Here is a 12399-nt window from a genome sequence, read left to right on the forward strand (position 1 = left end):
CTAAGGAAAACAGTTTGGAGGTTCCTCAAAAAATTAAAAATAGAACTACCATGTGATCCACCAGTTCCACTTCTGGGCATTTACCGGAAGGAAACAGTAACCCTAACTCAAAAAAAAGATGGAATAGCCAGAAAAAAGAAGGAAATCCTGCCATCTGAAATAAGATGAGTGAACCTGGAGGACATTATGCTAAGCGACGTAAGTCAGAGAAAGACAAGCACTATATATTATTACTAATAACACAGGCTCTAAAAACAACAACATAAAATCAGAGTACAGACTGGTGGTTGCCAGAGGTGGGGACAGGCGGCAAGAGATGAGTGAAGGTGGTCAAAAGGTACAAACTTCCAGTTATAAGATAAGTAAGTCCTGGGGGTGTAATGTACAGTATGGTGACTATAGTTAATAACATTGTATTGTATATTTGAAAGTTGCTACAAGAGTAGATTTTTGAAGTTCTCATCAAAGAAACAAGAAACTAACTTGTAACTCTGTGTGGTGACTGATGTTAAGTAGACTTACTGTGGTGATCATTTTGTAATACATGAATATCGAATCATGATATGGTACACCTGCAACAGAAATAATGTTCTGTGTCAATTATATCTCAATAAAAAGGGGGGGATATTTAATAGCTGGATCTTATAGAACAAAACCTCCACCTGGACAAAACCCAGGGCTGACACAGGCTTTTTCCTGGGTGGAGAGAATGTACTCCTCAGACTACCAAGCAGACGTGATTTAAAAAACACGCTTTCTCCAGTTAAGAAGAAAAAGCAGCCAGGAGACAACAAGTTGAAACACATTTGCTACAAGCTTTGGGATTTTAGTTAAGTCATTTTATGCCTCCGGGACATAATTTTCCAAAAAAATGAGGTGTTCGCCAAGAGGTGATACATCATGAATCTGGCTCTTAATGTTTTGTGAGTCTACACACCAAAGGGCAGGGCAGTTAGATTTCCGTAACTGAGACTTCTGACTTAGTCTTCGAACCGGTCTCCTGCAGGATGGCTGCGGAGTGACAGCCCTCTGGTTCCAGGCTCACAGACAGTCCAAACACAGCACAGACCGTCCTGCCACCGGCACCCAGGTAACACGCCAGCTGTTAGGGTGCATTCTCCCTCACCTGGGTTGAGTCAGCGAAGAGCTATTTTCAAGAGGGAATTAATCTCTGCTGCAATTTCCTACCTTCAAGTTGTTTTAAAAGGCAAAAATTGGCCGCCTGAGGTTCTCAGAGGACGTTGTGGGGCTCCAGTGACTTCAGCTGACCTGGACAGTCCCAGCGGGTGCGGGAAGGTAAGAGAAAATGGCCGAACCCGGAAAGGTGGGTCCATCTGAACAGCAGCAGCTCTGTGATGGCCCAGAGGTTTGCGACAACACAAAGACCACTTTTGTCTCTTGCTGGGGAACTGGCTGCCAGCAATTCAGACAATGGTTTGCGTGAGCTCGGGCTGCTGGCCTGGGCTCCGAGAGGACGTGTGGCCTGGACCTCGCTTGGAAAATTTACATTAGCCCTGCTTTTCCTTCCCCACCCAGATCTCTGCCTCAAAATCATTTCTTAGCCTGTTCTCCAGAGCATGTTTTTAACTCTTTTTTTATAAACTTCTTTTTTCTTTTTATGGGTGGGGGGGATAATTATGTTTATTTTTTTAATGGAGGTGCTGGGGTTTGAACCCAGGACCTCCTGCATGCTAGGCATGCACTCTACCACGGAGCTATACCCTCCCCCCAAAGCACTTTTTTAAGCTTAAAAATAAAACCCCCTTATTCCTGATAAAACCCCCTTATTCCTGAGGTAGGCTGGACGCCACTTCTAAACTCAGGACAAAGGCTGCCCAGAGGATGTATCACACCCTTTCATGTCTACACACAGTAGGCATTTCTTGGGTGATTTCACCTATCTGATGACGGAGAAAACTAGTTTTCCCACCTTTGAAATATTTACTGAAGAAGAAACTATGTGACCTTAGTCAAGTTTCTGGGCCACAGAGATATGGGTCAAATTCTTACAATTCTATTACAGCTCATTTCGAAGAACTGAAATGAGGTATGAGATTCTGACCCACGGTCCTCTTTTTATCCTTTGGACAGTACTAAAATATTCTACATGTATAAACTTACTGTTATTATATTGGATGTTGCTGGGGATACACTCAAAGTTGGAAAACGTTTCCTTTACAGAAAAAGTCATGGCCATGAGACGATTCCTTACCCTCAAACCCCACTGGTTTGTCTCCTAAAATTCAGATGAGGCGAAACCACAAATTAATTTACGTGTCAAGCTACTATGATGGCAGATCTGACCACTGCAAAAAGCATTCTGTTGATACAACATTGTAAACTGACTATACTACCAAAAGAAAAAAAAAAAAAAGTCTTCTGTAAATTGGGACAAACTAAATTGTAACCATGACCTTTGCTTCCAAGCCCCTCGCCCGTACTCTAAGTGATGTTTTCTTTTCCACATTACCTGTGGTCTCTTACTTTCTTGGTTTAACTACCCTGCACACAGTCTGCAGGTGCTGACTGAACGGCTTCTCGACTCCTTCCTGGTAATGGGAAGGGATGAGTGACTTTAAACGCCTGGTTCCCTCCCTTAGGTTGCATCTTCTTTCCTTTCCAACTCGTGCTCAACACGGCGCTAATCCAATGAGTCAGAACCTCCTAAACCCTATTCACCACTGTGGTCAAGCCTTTTTCTTCCATTTAGCCAAGGCTACAGTGCATCTTCCTCCACAAAGCCTCCACCGATAATGACGGGGGGGGAAAGCAGTAGCCACAAAGCGCTCCCATTTCCCTCCTGTCTAATAAATCATCGCTTAGGATTTCCATTCCTCTCCCGCCATGTTTGCACAATCCTTTCCTTAAACAACTTATTAAGCCGATGTTATCTATCCTTTCCTTTTTTTTTTTTTTCTTACAGCTTTTGACTATCTCATTGGAGGCACACAGAGGGCAATATACATGGGGAAAATTATCTCTTAGGGCCCACAAGACAGGTTTCGGGAGGTAGCAGCATTCATTTACTCCTTCGGTATTTATTTGCTGAGTGCTGACTGCGTGCCAGGTGCCTTCCCCGGAGCTGGGGAACACTGATGACAAGGATAAAGCTCCCGTCCTCATAACCCCACATTCTAGTATGGGAGACAGACAGTAAATACAAACAAACAAACAAATAGGGCAATTAGGGAAAAGGAGAGACATCGAGAGGTGTGGCCAGACAGGCTGTGGGCCGAGACAGTAGTACCTTTCACTAGGCTTCTCAGAAAGAGCTAAGAAGGGAACGGGATTCCATTTTTAATTCTCTATCTAAATCAACTACAGTTGATCCTCATTATTCGCAGATTCTACAGTATTTGTGAATCCCCCCACTCACTAAAATTTATTCGTAAGCCCCAGATCAACACTCCTGGGTGCTCTGCCGGTCACTCCCAGGTGTGCGCAGAGACACGCAAGTTCCCACTCGAGGTGGGACATGGGGTCGCCCCGCCTTTCTGCTTTAGTTCTCATGCTGCAAGCAAGAGTCCTTCTCAGGGTCTTACCTTTAGTGCCACGTTTTAATTTTACGCTCTTTGCTAATGATTTTGCTATTTAAATGGCCCCCAAGCTTAGCATTCAAGGGCTGTGTCGTGTTCTTAAGCCCAAAAAGGACGTGATTTGCCTTATGGAGAAAATATACAGGGTAGGTAAGTTTTGTTCAGGCTTGAGTTATACAGGGTTCTTGGCCATGAGTTGAATGTTAGTGAATCAACGATGTATATTAAATGAGGTCTTTAAACCTTAAGTAGAAACACAAAATAAGGTGACATATTGATCAGTTGATGAAAATGTGACCAGAGGCTCCCAGGAACCTGACCTTGTATTTCCCCTCGGAGCAATGGTTCAACACGCACGAAGTCAGTGTCTGAGGTGGCTTTATAGAATTTTAACTGCCGCAAATAGAGAATCCACAGTAATACCAAAGAGAAAATTTCAGCTGGGCACCAGCCTCCGCCCTCTTTAATGGAGAAAATGGCTTCACAGGCAACAGCATCGAGCCAGAATCCAATACACTGCTGTTTTATCTCTGTTGCCTTTACTTTGAGGGTGGCCTCTTTTTAAAGCAAGTGATGCTGGTTCTCCTTTAATGGTAGGAAAGTAAGGTTTTCTTGTTCAATAAATTGTTTTAGGTAAAAACAAAAAGCAGGCAACATAAAGAAAATATTAAGTAAAAACATAATAGAGAAGGAAATGGGTACAGCAATGGGCAAGAAGCAGCTACACAAGGGTACCTGGTGTAAAAATTGGCACAGAAACAGAAACCTCTATTGGAATAGTCAGGAGGCCAGAAGTGGAGGGCTCCTGCCGTGCATTAACGGCAGAACACAACAGGAAGAAGAGCCTTCCTCTTCTTGCCTGGCAGGAGCTCAGCCAATGAAAAGCCACTACGCTTCAAACTCTCAATTCCTCCAGTGGACTATTTACTACAGCCCTTCCTTGTCCCCTGGATGAAAAAAATGTCTATTTCTTATCTGGGATTTCTTATCTGCAGAAGGAGACAATCTGTGAGAATTACAGCATTATCCCAAAGAGTCAATGCATAATGTGTAAAGTAGCAGCATTGAAGGTTTTAGTCTCAGAACCCCTGTAATGCTTTTTTTTTTTTAAAAAAACAATTCATTTATTTCATTTAAAAAATAGTCACTGTTTTATTTCAGGACGTTGCAGAGATGATGTACTAATATGCTGGTGCTTTATTTTTTTTTAAAGCATAATTATTTTATTTTATTTTTTAACATTTTTTATTGATTTATAATCATTTTACAATGCTGTGTCTAATACTTCTTTTTTAAATTAGTTTCTTTAGGGTTTTTTTCCCCCTGTAACACTCTTAAAAGTTATTGAGAAGTCCAAAGAGCTTTTGTGTATGAGGTAAGAGCTATCACTATTCTCCATATTAGAAATTCAAGCTGAGACACTTAAAAAATACTTATTTGGTACTTAAAGTAACCATAACAAACCCAATACATACTAGCAAACATATATATACATCTATTTAGAGCAAATCTACTTTTCCAAACAAAAACACTCAGAAGAGTTGCATGGTTTTGCATGTTTGTAAATCTCTTCGATGTCTGGCATCACTAAAGGCAGTCAGTTTCTCGTATCTGGCTCTACATTAGTCCATCCCTGTATCACACTTGATGCCGCCCCTAGGAAACTATGCTGTATGCTCATGGGAGGACAGAGTGGCAACAGGCCAATGACACCTTAGTATTACTGCCAAAAAAAAGTTTCAGTCTCATGGGCCCCCTAAAGGGTTTCCTAGACCCCTACATGTTTCTGGAACATACTGAAATAAAAGCTTCCAAACAGTGTCACAAAGTGAATTCTTAATAAATATTAATTCTCTATTCCTTCTATTCTCAGCCTCAGTGTTGTTAGAACACAGATGCCTTAGGGGGAGGATTCCTCAATTCATTACAAATGTATAATGTCTAGCACCTGTGTGTCCCAGTAGCCAGATGATCAATGTGTTACTGTTGTTGCTTATATCTGGTTCTATAACTAATTAACTATGTGATCTTTATAGCCAAGGATTCTTCATCCGTGTGCAAATTCCGAGGAAACATGCACTTGAAGAGGGAAAAAAAATTACACCTCTGTCTTCTGATACTCAGCATTTACTTCAATTATGACCGCAGGCAATAAGCCACAGGCGTACTCCTGGTGCTTGGCATCAACTGAAATCACAGGTGTTTTCATTCGCATTATGGTGATTACAGACATCTTGAAAAAAAATCGTAAGTGCTCATCACTAATTCAAAAGTACAGCAGCTATTCTGCATTAATAAAGAACACTTGTGTTCCAGTATCACAAATTTTTACCACTAACATTCGAGAATCTGCAAAGTTAAATGTTTTTAAACTAACTGGGCCTACCCAGCACACCAAACAGTTGAAAAGCTAATAGTGAAGCAAACATTCCGCCCCAAATTGCCTCTCATCACATTATAACAATATATATGACGAATCCTAACCAACAATAAAGAACGATTTTGCAAAGAATCCATCACCAATAAAATCTGGGTCTGTTCGTGATATGAATAGCTTGTTAGGGAGCAGACAACTCTGATGAAGAAATGTTTCAATCATCAGAAGGCTAAGCTGAATATACATCACTAACGTTTGCTTGACATTTAAATAAAAGTGTTTTACAGAAACAGACTCACAGAACTACAGTTACCCAAGGAGGAAAGGGAGTGGGAAGGGATAAATTGGGAGTTCTAGATTTGCAGATACTAACTGCCACATATAAAATAGATAAACAAGTTTCTACTGTACAGCACAGGGAACTATATTCAGTATCCTGTAGGAACCTATAATGAAAAAGAATATGAAAAGGAACATACGGATGACTGAAACTTTATGCTGTACACCAGAAACTAACACAACATTGTAAACTGACTATACCTCAATTTTAAAAAAAGGTTAAAATAAAAATAAACATGTTTTACCCTCATATCCTAAAACAGAAAAAAATCAAAGACAGACAGAAAGAAAGAATAAAGGAAAAGAAAACAAGGAGAAGAGAAGGAGGAAGAAAACAGTTTTCCATGGCAGCGGGGCAGAGCACTTGTTCCTAAGAACTTAGCACTCCACACCAGGGCACAAATGGCCCCAGAAGTTTAAAGAAGCAAGTCTGTGGTCCTCTCGCCTAAAAACACACAGAGGTCATTTCAGCCTACCTAATGCTAGACGTCCAGCCAACGTCTGAAGAACTAAGAAAGCCCAGACAGACTGCATGTCGGTCCCTGTAGAATAATCTAGGCTGTCAGCGACAGCCAATCGTGGCCCTAAGTACAGGCTGCTGGCTTCACCGTGCACAATTCAAACTGAGATCAAAGCGCTCCCCCCACACAGAGTGGCTATGAGTCATTAAAACGCTTCAAAATGTCCATCACAGGGTTTGCTTCATTTCCCAGAAATGAAATCTGTCCAACAGACACTCAGAAGTGAACCCCACGGCAAAGGCTAATAAGCCAATTTTCCCAATCGTATTTTCAAAAGTCTGTCTATTCTGTTTGTTTTCTCAGTAGCATGGTTCATTTTTTTACTTGCAAAGATGAAGACCGACTAAAGGCTCTCACTTCATCCATCTAACAGAACAAAATAAATCTCATATTGGAGTGAGGGAGATGCTAAAACCTGATGGGGGAAAAAACTGCATTAAGTCATAGAAATGAGGCTGGTGCTTTGGAACACCACCCCACCACCAAGGACGAGCACCTGCCGAAAGCATGCTCTAAACCGAGGACCCCTCTTGAGTCCCAGGGACACAGGACCATAATCTTCTCATTCACTGAACCATAAGATACGATAAGCAAGAAAATGGAGGAATTGTGAGGCAGCGGCGTGACGGTATGGGGTCTGGTGAACACCAAACCTGAAGGAGGCAGTACCGATGGGAGCCCTGAGCGGGAGGCTGGACTGTGGGACGCAGAGGTGGGAGGGCGCGCTCAACAGGGGACAAGCACAGGGGGGCAAAGTCCCAAAGGAGGGACTCTCCGTGGTATATTGCACAAGAGCAAGAAGGGCAGCGTCTGTGCGGGAGGGCTGAAAGAACCTGTGAGAGAGACGGTTTGGGAAGGTCTGTGGAGCTGGATTATCAGAACCTTGAAAGCCGGGCTCAGTCCAGACTTTACCCTGTTGTAGGCCAAGGAAGGCTTCCCAGCAGGGGGGTAACAGGAACAACAATGTGTTTTAGGAATAAACAACGGAGATTTGTCTCATCAGCTTATCTGTCCTAACAGTGGGCCCTTTTGTCAAACCAGATTAATCAGAATCTATTGTGCCTCGTGAAACAGAATTTCCCAAATTATATCCTGGTGCAATTTGGCTACCACGTTCTAAGGGCATGTCTGCATTTAACGATGCCAAAGTCATAATGGTTTTGGAAAGCTTTTTCCCCTGTTGAACAAAGTTAGAACTGACAACTATTTTGTGAGTAGACTGGTTAGCCACTGCTAAACATACTTTAATTTAGGAGTTAGTACCCAGTAATATTCACAAATAAACTGACTCCAACTCACGTCCACAACAACTGACAAGCTACTTAACTAACGTACACCTGATCAGGAGTCCCTGTCTGAAATCTCGCGACCAAATCACGAAGGGGTGGTCTGGGACAAAAACATCTATATAACATCGGAGATACAGCCTTAGGAGAGTGCAAGGATTCCAAAAGAAATTTAAAGGGAAAAAGGGTTTTGCAACATATGGAAAATAAGGAATTATATGTGTATCATTATAACATGACCACATACATACGTAAAGGATCAGAATCTAAAAGTAAGAAATAGGAGCATGTTTGTTTTCTTGTAACTGACTCATGGCCACAGAGCTGAAAGGCACCTAGAGATGGATGATGTTAAGAGTATCTCCGAAGGAAGGGTCTAGCTCAGTGGTGGAGTGCATGCCTAGCATGCATGAGGTCCTGGGTTCAATCCCCAGCACCTCCATGAAAATAAATAATTACATCTAATTACACCCCCTCCAAAAAAAAGAAAACCAAAAAAATAGAAGTATTTCTGAAATAGCCATCAGAAAACAGATTAACAGGTTCAAAGAGGGCTCCCTAGTAACCACTAAGGTGAAGGGGGGAAAAATTGGGGGCGGGGTGAAGCGGAAGGCTAAATTACAAATAGGCCAAATGAATGACCCTGAGAGGAAGTGATAAAATTTCTCAACGCCCACAACCATATACACCAGCGAGTTGCACCCAAGCCGAACTGGCCACTGTAATAATCGCCCCGCTAATGGCAGAGTTTTCCCTCAAGACCTCAGCAACCCCACTCCTTGTTAGTGGATAAGGACCATTTTCACCTGGGTCAAGACCCTGCCCAGCCACTGCTTCGGATCGAAACCCAACACGACAGCAACCCCGCGCACGTCCTGGGGACTCTCCAACGCCGTGGTTTACGAAATGCCAAGCGCCCTGCACGGGACCTGTCACAGTTTTCTTAATAAAACGTCCCCGACTTACTCGACAGAATTGGGATTCAGAAGGCAGTCTGCAACCCTCTCCTTCCATACACGCTCCGCTGGGGGCCAGGGTCCGCACAACCTGCCCCGGGGGCCCGCCACCCCCGTTCCCATGCCGCACACTTCCTGCCGCTTCCATCACCACACCACAACTCGAATTTCCCAATCAGCTTACAACTGCTACCGGGATCCCAGTGCCTGGGAGGCGTGAGGGGAGGGCGGCTTCCCAGCCCGAACTCTCCTCACCCTGGGCTTCGGAGAGAACCGAAGAGGGAAGGCACAAGGCACCGGGCCGGCCAGCGGACTCGCGTTCCGCCGGCCTCGGCCGGTTGCAAACTCCCGAATGGAGCCGCACGGCCGGGGAGGAGAGGGGCGAGCGGCAGAGCTGGGTGTCCCAAACCAACCGCAGGCGAGCGCCCTCGCTTTGCGCGTCTCTCCTCCGCAGAGCGCTGGAGCTCTGGAGCCGGGGGCAGGATGGCCAGTCCCGGAGCCCAGAAAGCACTTTTAGCCACTGGATTCCTCAAAGCCAGCATGACCTCCCTCGCCGGGCTCCCGGCGCCCCCGAGGGCAGCGGGAGCCGGACCCCGGTCCCCCGGCGGGCGCGCACCGATGGCCCGGCGTCCGCCGCCCAACTCCGCGCGGGGCAGGGCCGCTCCCGCGAACTTGGCGGCGGCCGGGTCGGGGCGGGTGGGGCAGGCACTCACCAACCCCGTACTTCTGCCTCTTGGTCGGGATCCAGCGGGCCATGGCGGCGACCTCGCCCGGCGGCGGCGGCGGCGGCTGCGGCGGCTACAGCTCCTGGGGCTCCGGCCGCCGCCGCCCCGCGCTCCCGCGCGCCCCGAGCTCTTCCGCCATGTTCCGGCCAACTTCGCCGGCCCCGCGCGCCGCCCGCAGTCCGCTCCGGCCCCGGCTCCAGCCCGCGGTCACCTGCTGGGCCCGGCGGCCGCGCCGCCGTGCGCGCCCCTCCCGGCGCCGCCCCGGCCCCTCCCGCCGGCCGCGCCCTCCGCCCGCCCAGGCCGCCTCCGCGCCCCGGCCCGCGGGCACCCGCCCGCCCGGGACTCCGCGCTCCCCCGGGCCGGCGCCGGCTCCGCCTCGCGCACTTCCCGGGAGCAGCCTCCCAGCACGGCCTGGGAGGCGTTTGTTTTTCCGTTCTGTGTTTTGCTTTTTTTCTCCCCGCCTTCCCCACCCGGGCTAAACCCCGGAGGCTGGACCCCGGGGGGGCGGGTTCCCCGCCGCGGGCGGCCGGAGGGCTGCGCCGGAGGCACGGGGCACGCCGGGCGGGGCGGGGCGGGCGGGCGAGGAGCGCGGGGTCCGCTCGCACCGCGCGCGCGGGAGCCTCTGCGGGAACGAGGATGAGTTAACAGGAACTAGGGTCCTGCGTGAGTTACTTCTCGCCCCCGGGGCAGCCGCAGTGCCCGGCACTCAGCGGGCGCTCAGTAAATGTTTGTTGAATGAATGAGCGCTTGATTGCTGCGTTCACCCCCTAGAGCTTTCAGTGACACCACGAGAGCCGGAAGCCCGACTCCAGGACAGACAAGATCTCCTGCGGCCACCGATTATAGCCGTCAAAGCAGGAACGTCTGTCTCCTGGTAAACAGAGAACTGATGCAGGGGAGACGGGCTTCTCAAAAGTGTCAGATCGTTTCCTAGGGGGGCCTCTGTGGGAAGATGACGTAGGGAGCCCTGACTTGGAAATCCTGTCTTCCCCAAACCCCGGGAGCCCTCCCCAGCTGAAGACAGTCAGACCCTCATGTTCGAGGGAAAGGTCCGCCCCACAGATCTCCCTTTTCCAGCAGCCCAGCAGCCCAGAGAGCATCCCTGCGGAGAAGGGGGCCGGGCACAGCCAAGTCTGTCTCGTTCACCGACCGTATTGTTTGGACAAAGAGCCAAACTCAGGGGCTGCTCATTTGAACGGCCCCAGGCTCCTCTGAAACTCTCCTGGATCTCACTTCCTCCTGGAGAGACGTCAAGAATGAAGACTGGATCTGGATCCGAGGTGGGGGTGGGGCGCCTTGCTACCTCGCACACAGAAGTAAAATCAGAGTAAATGACCAGTTGGTTTGTGTTCACCGCCTCAGAAAATGCCTCTTGAAAGAAACTGGTTTGTCCTTGCAGGCTGGGAAGGTTTTCTGGCTTATTTGGAACATGAAGGGACGATGTAGTGAAACTTCATTGAAGACTTAGTGCATTTTAACTTTGGTAACTTTTTGCAAAGTCAGATCTGAATTTTTTTTAAAGGTCTTATTCATGGTGGGTCACTCCTAGGACTCCCTTCGCCATCGACGAACAGGTATTTATTCACAAAGTGTAATGATAATTTCAAAAATCTGTCCCTTTAGACTTAGCATTCAGAAGGAATCCGACCACCTCTCCCCAAATTTCCCTTCCTCTGCCAGTGACATCACAATCAGCCTGATCTCCCAGTTTCTACTTTCCTTAATTTCTTCTTCTTTCCACAAATATTTATTAAGTGCCTACTAGATGTCAGGCATTGTTTTAAGAATGGGCGCACAGCAGTGAATAAAGTTAAATCCCTACCCTCAAATAGAGCTTACAGTCTAAAAGAGGTGAGCTGGGCAATGAACAAAGTATGCAAACAAGGCTAAGCCTTTAGAAAAAATCCAGAGCAGGGAGGACAGGACGGGTAGGGGGCCCTGCAGTTTTATACTGAGTGGTCTGGGAAGGCATCTCTGATGCAGTGACAGTGAAGAATAGACCTGCAGGAAAAGAGGATTTCAGAGGAAAGTATTCTGGACATCAGGAACAGCAAGTGCAGAAGCCCAGAGGCATGTTTGGCAGGTTCCAAAGACTGCGAGGAACAGCATGGATTCCTGGGTGGTGAGAGATGTTAGTAAGGGGCAGAATACGGGAGGAAACTTGTTCCAAGAGGCACAGGGCGATCCAATAAAACAGGATCATGAAAGGCATAGCAAGGGCTTTATATGTTGCTATGGGAAAAATTTGGAGGATTTTGAACCGAGCAAGGGCATGATGGAGTTTGCCTGCTGTGGGATGAATAGACTGTAAAGACACAAGGGAAGAGGCAGGAAGATCAGATGGATGGAAGGCTGTTTCAGTAGTTCAGGCAAAAAATGAAGGTCGTTGGGTCCAGGATGGTAGGAGTGGAGGTGGAAAAGAGGCTGGGTTCTTGACATAAATTGAGGGTGGAAACAAGAGGGCAGTGTGGGCACTGAGGCTTCTTACTATCCTTTAATCAGCATATGTTTTTGGAAAGTTTGGTGGCTAGATAGATCTAGTTTAACTGTCTGATGGTGTTTTGAAGAGGGTTATTTTAGTTTTTTTTAAAGGTTCTGAAACATTCAAAATAGTTAAAATAAATATGTAATTGCATTTTCTGTTTATTGTAGTGTATAG

At 46.8% G+C, this 12399-nt stretch overlaps 1 protein-coding gene across 1 annotated transcript in view; it reads right to left on the bottom strand.

Annotated features, from left to right (window-relative positions):
- Positions 1–10006, bottom strand: part of DOCK5 (dedicator of cytokinesis 5) — a 176294-nt gene extending 166288 nt beyond the window's left edge. The window contains exon 1 of the mRNA XM_072952781.1: positions 9729–10006. Within this exon, the coding sequence (XP_072808882.1) occupies positions 9729–9771 (43 nt within the window). The 5' untranslated portion in view covers positions 9772–10006. The remainder of the gene's footprint in view (positions 1–9728) is intronic.
- Between the last annotated feature and the right edge of the window lie 2393 nt (positions 10007–12399).

The sequence above is a fragment of the Vicugna pacos genome, chromosome 31 (assembly GCF_048564905.1).
Source record: "Vicugna pacos chromosome 31, VicPac4, whole genome shotgun sequence".
In the NCBI taxonomy this organism is placed as follows: domain Eukaryota; kingdom Metazoa; phylum Chordata; class Mammalia; order Artiodactyla; family Camelidae; genus Vicugna; species Vicugna pacos.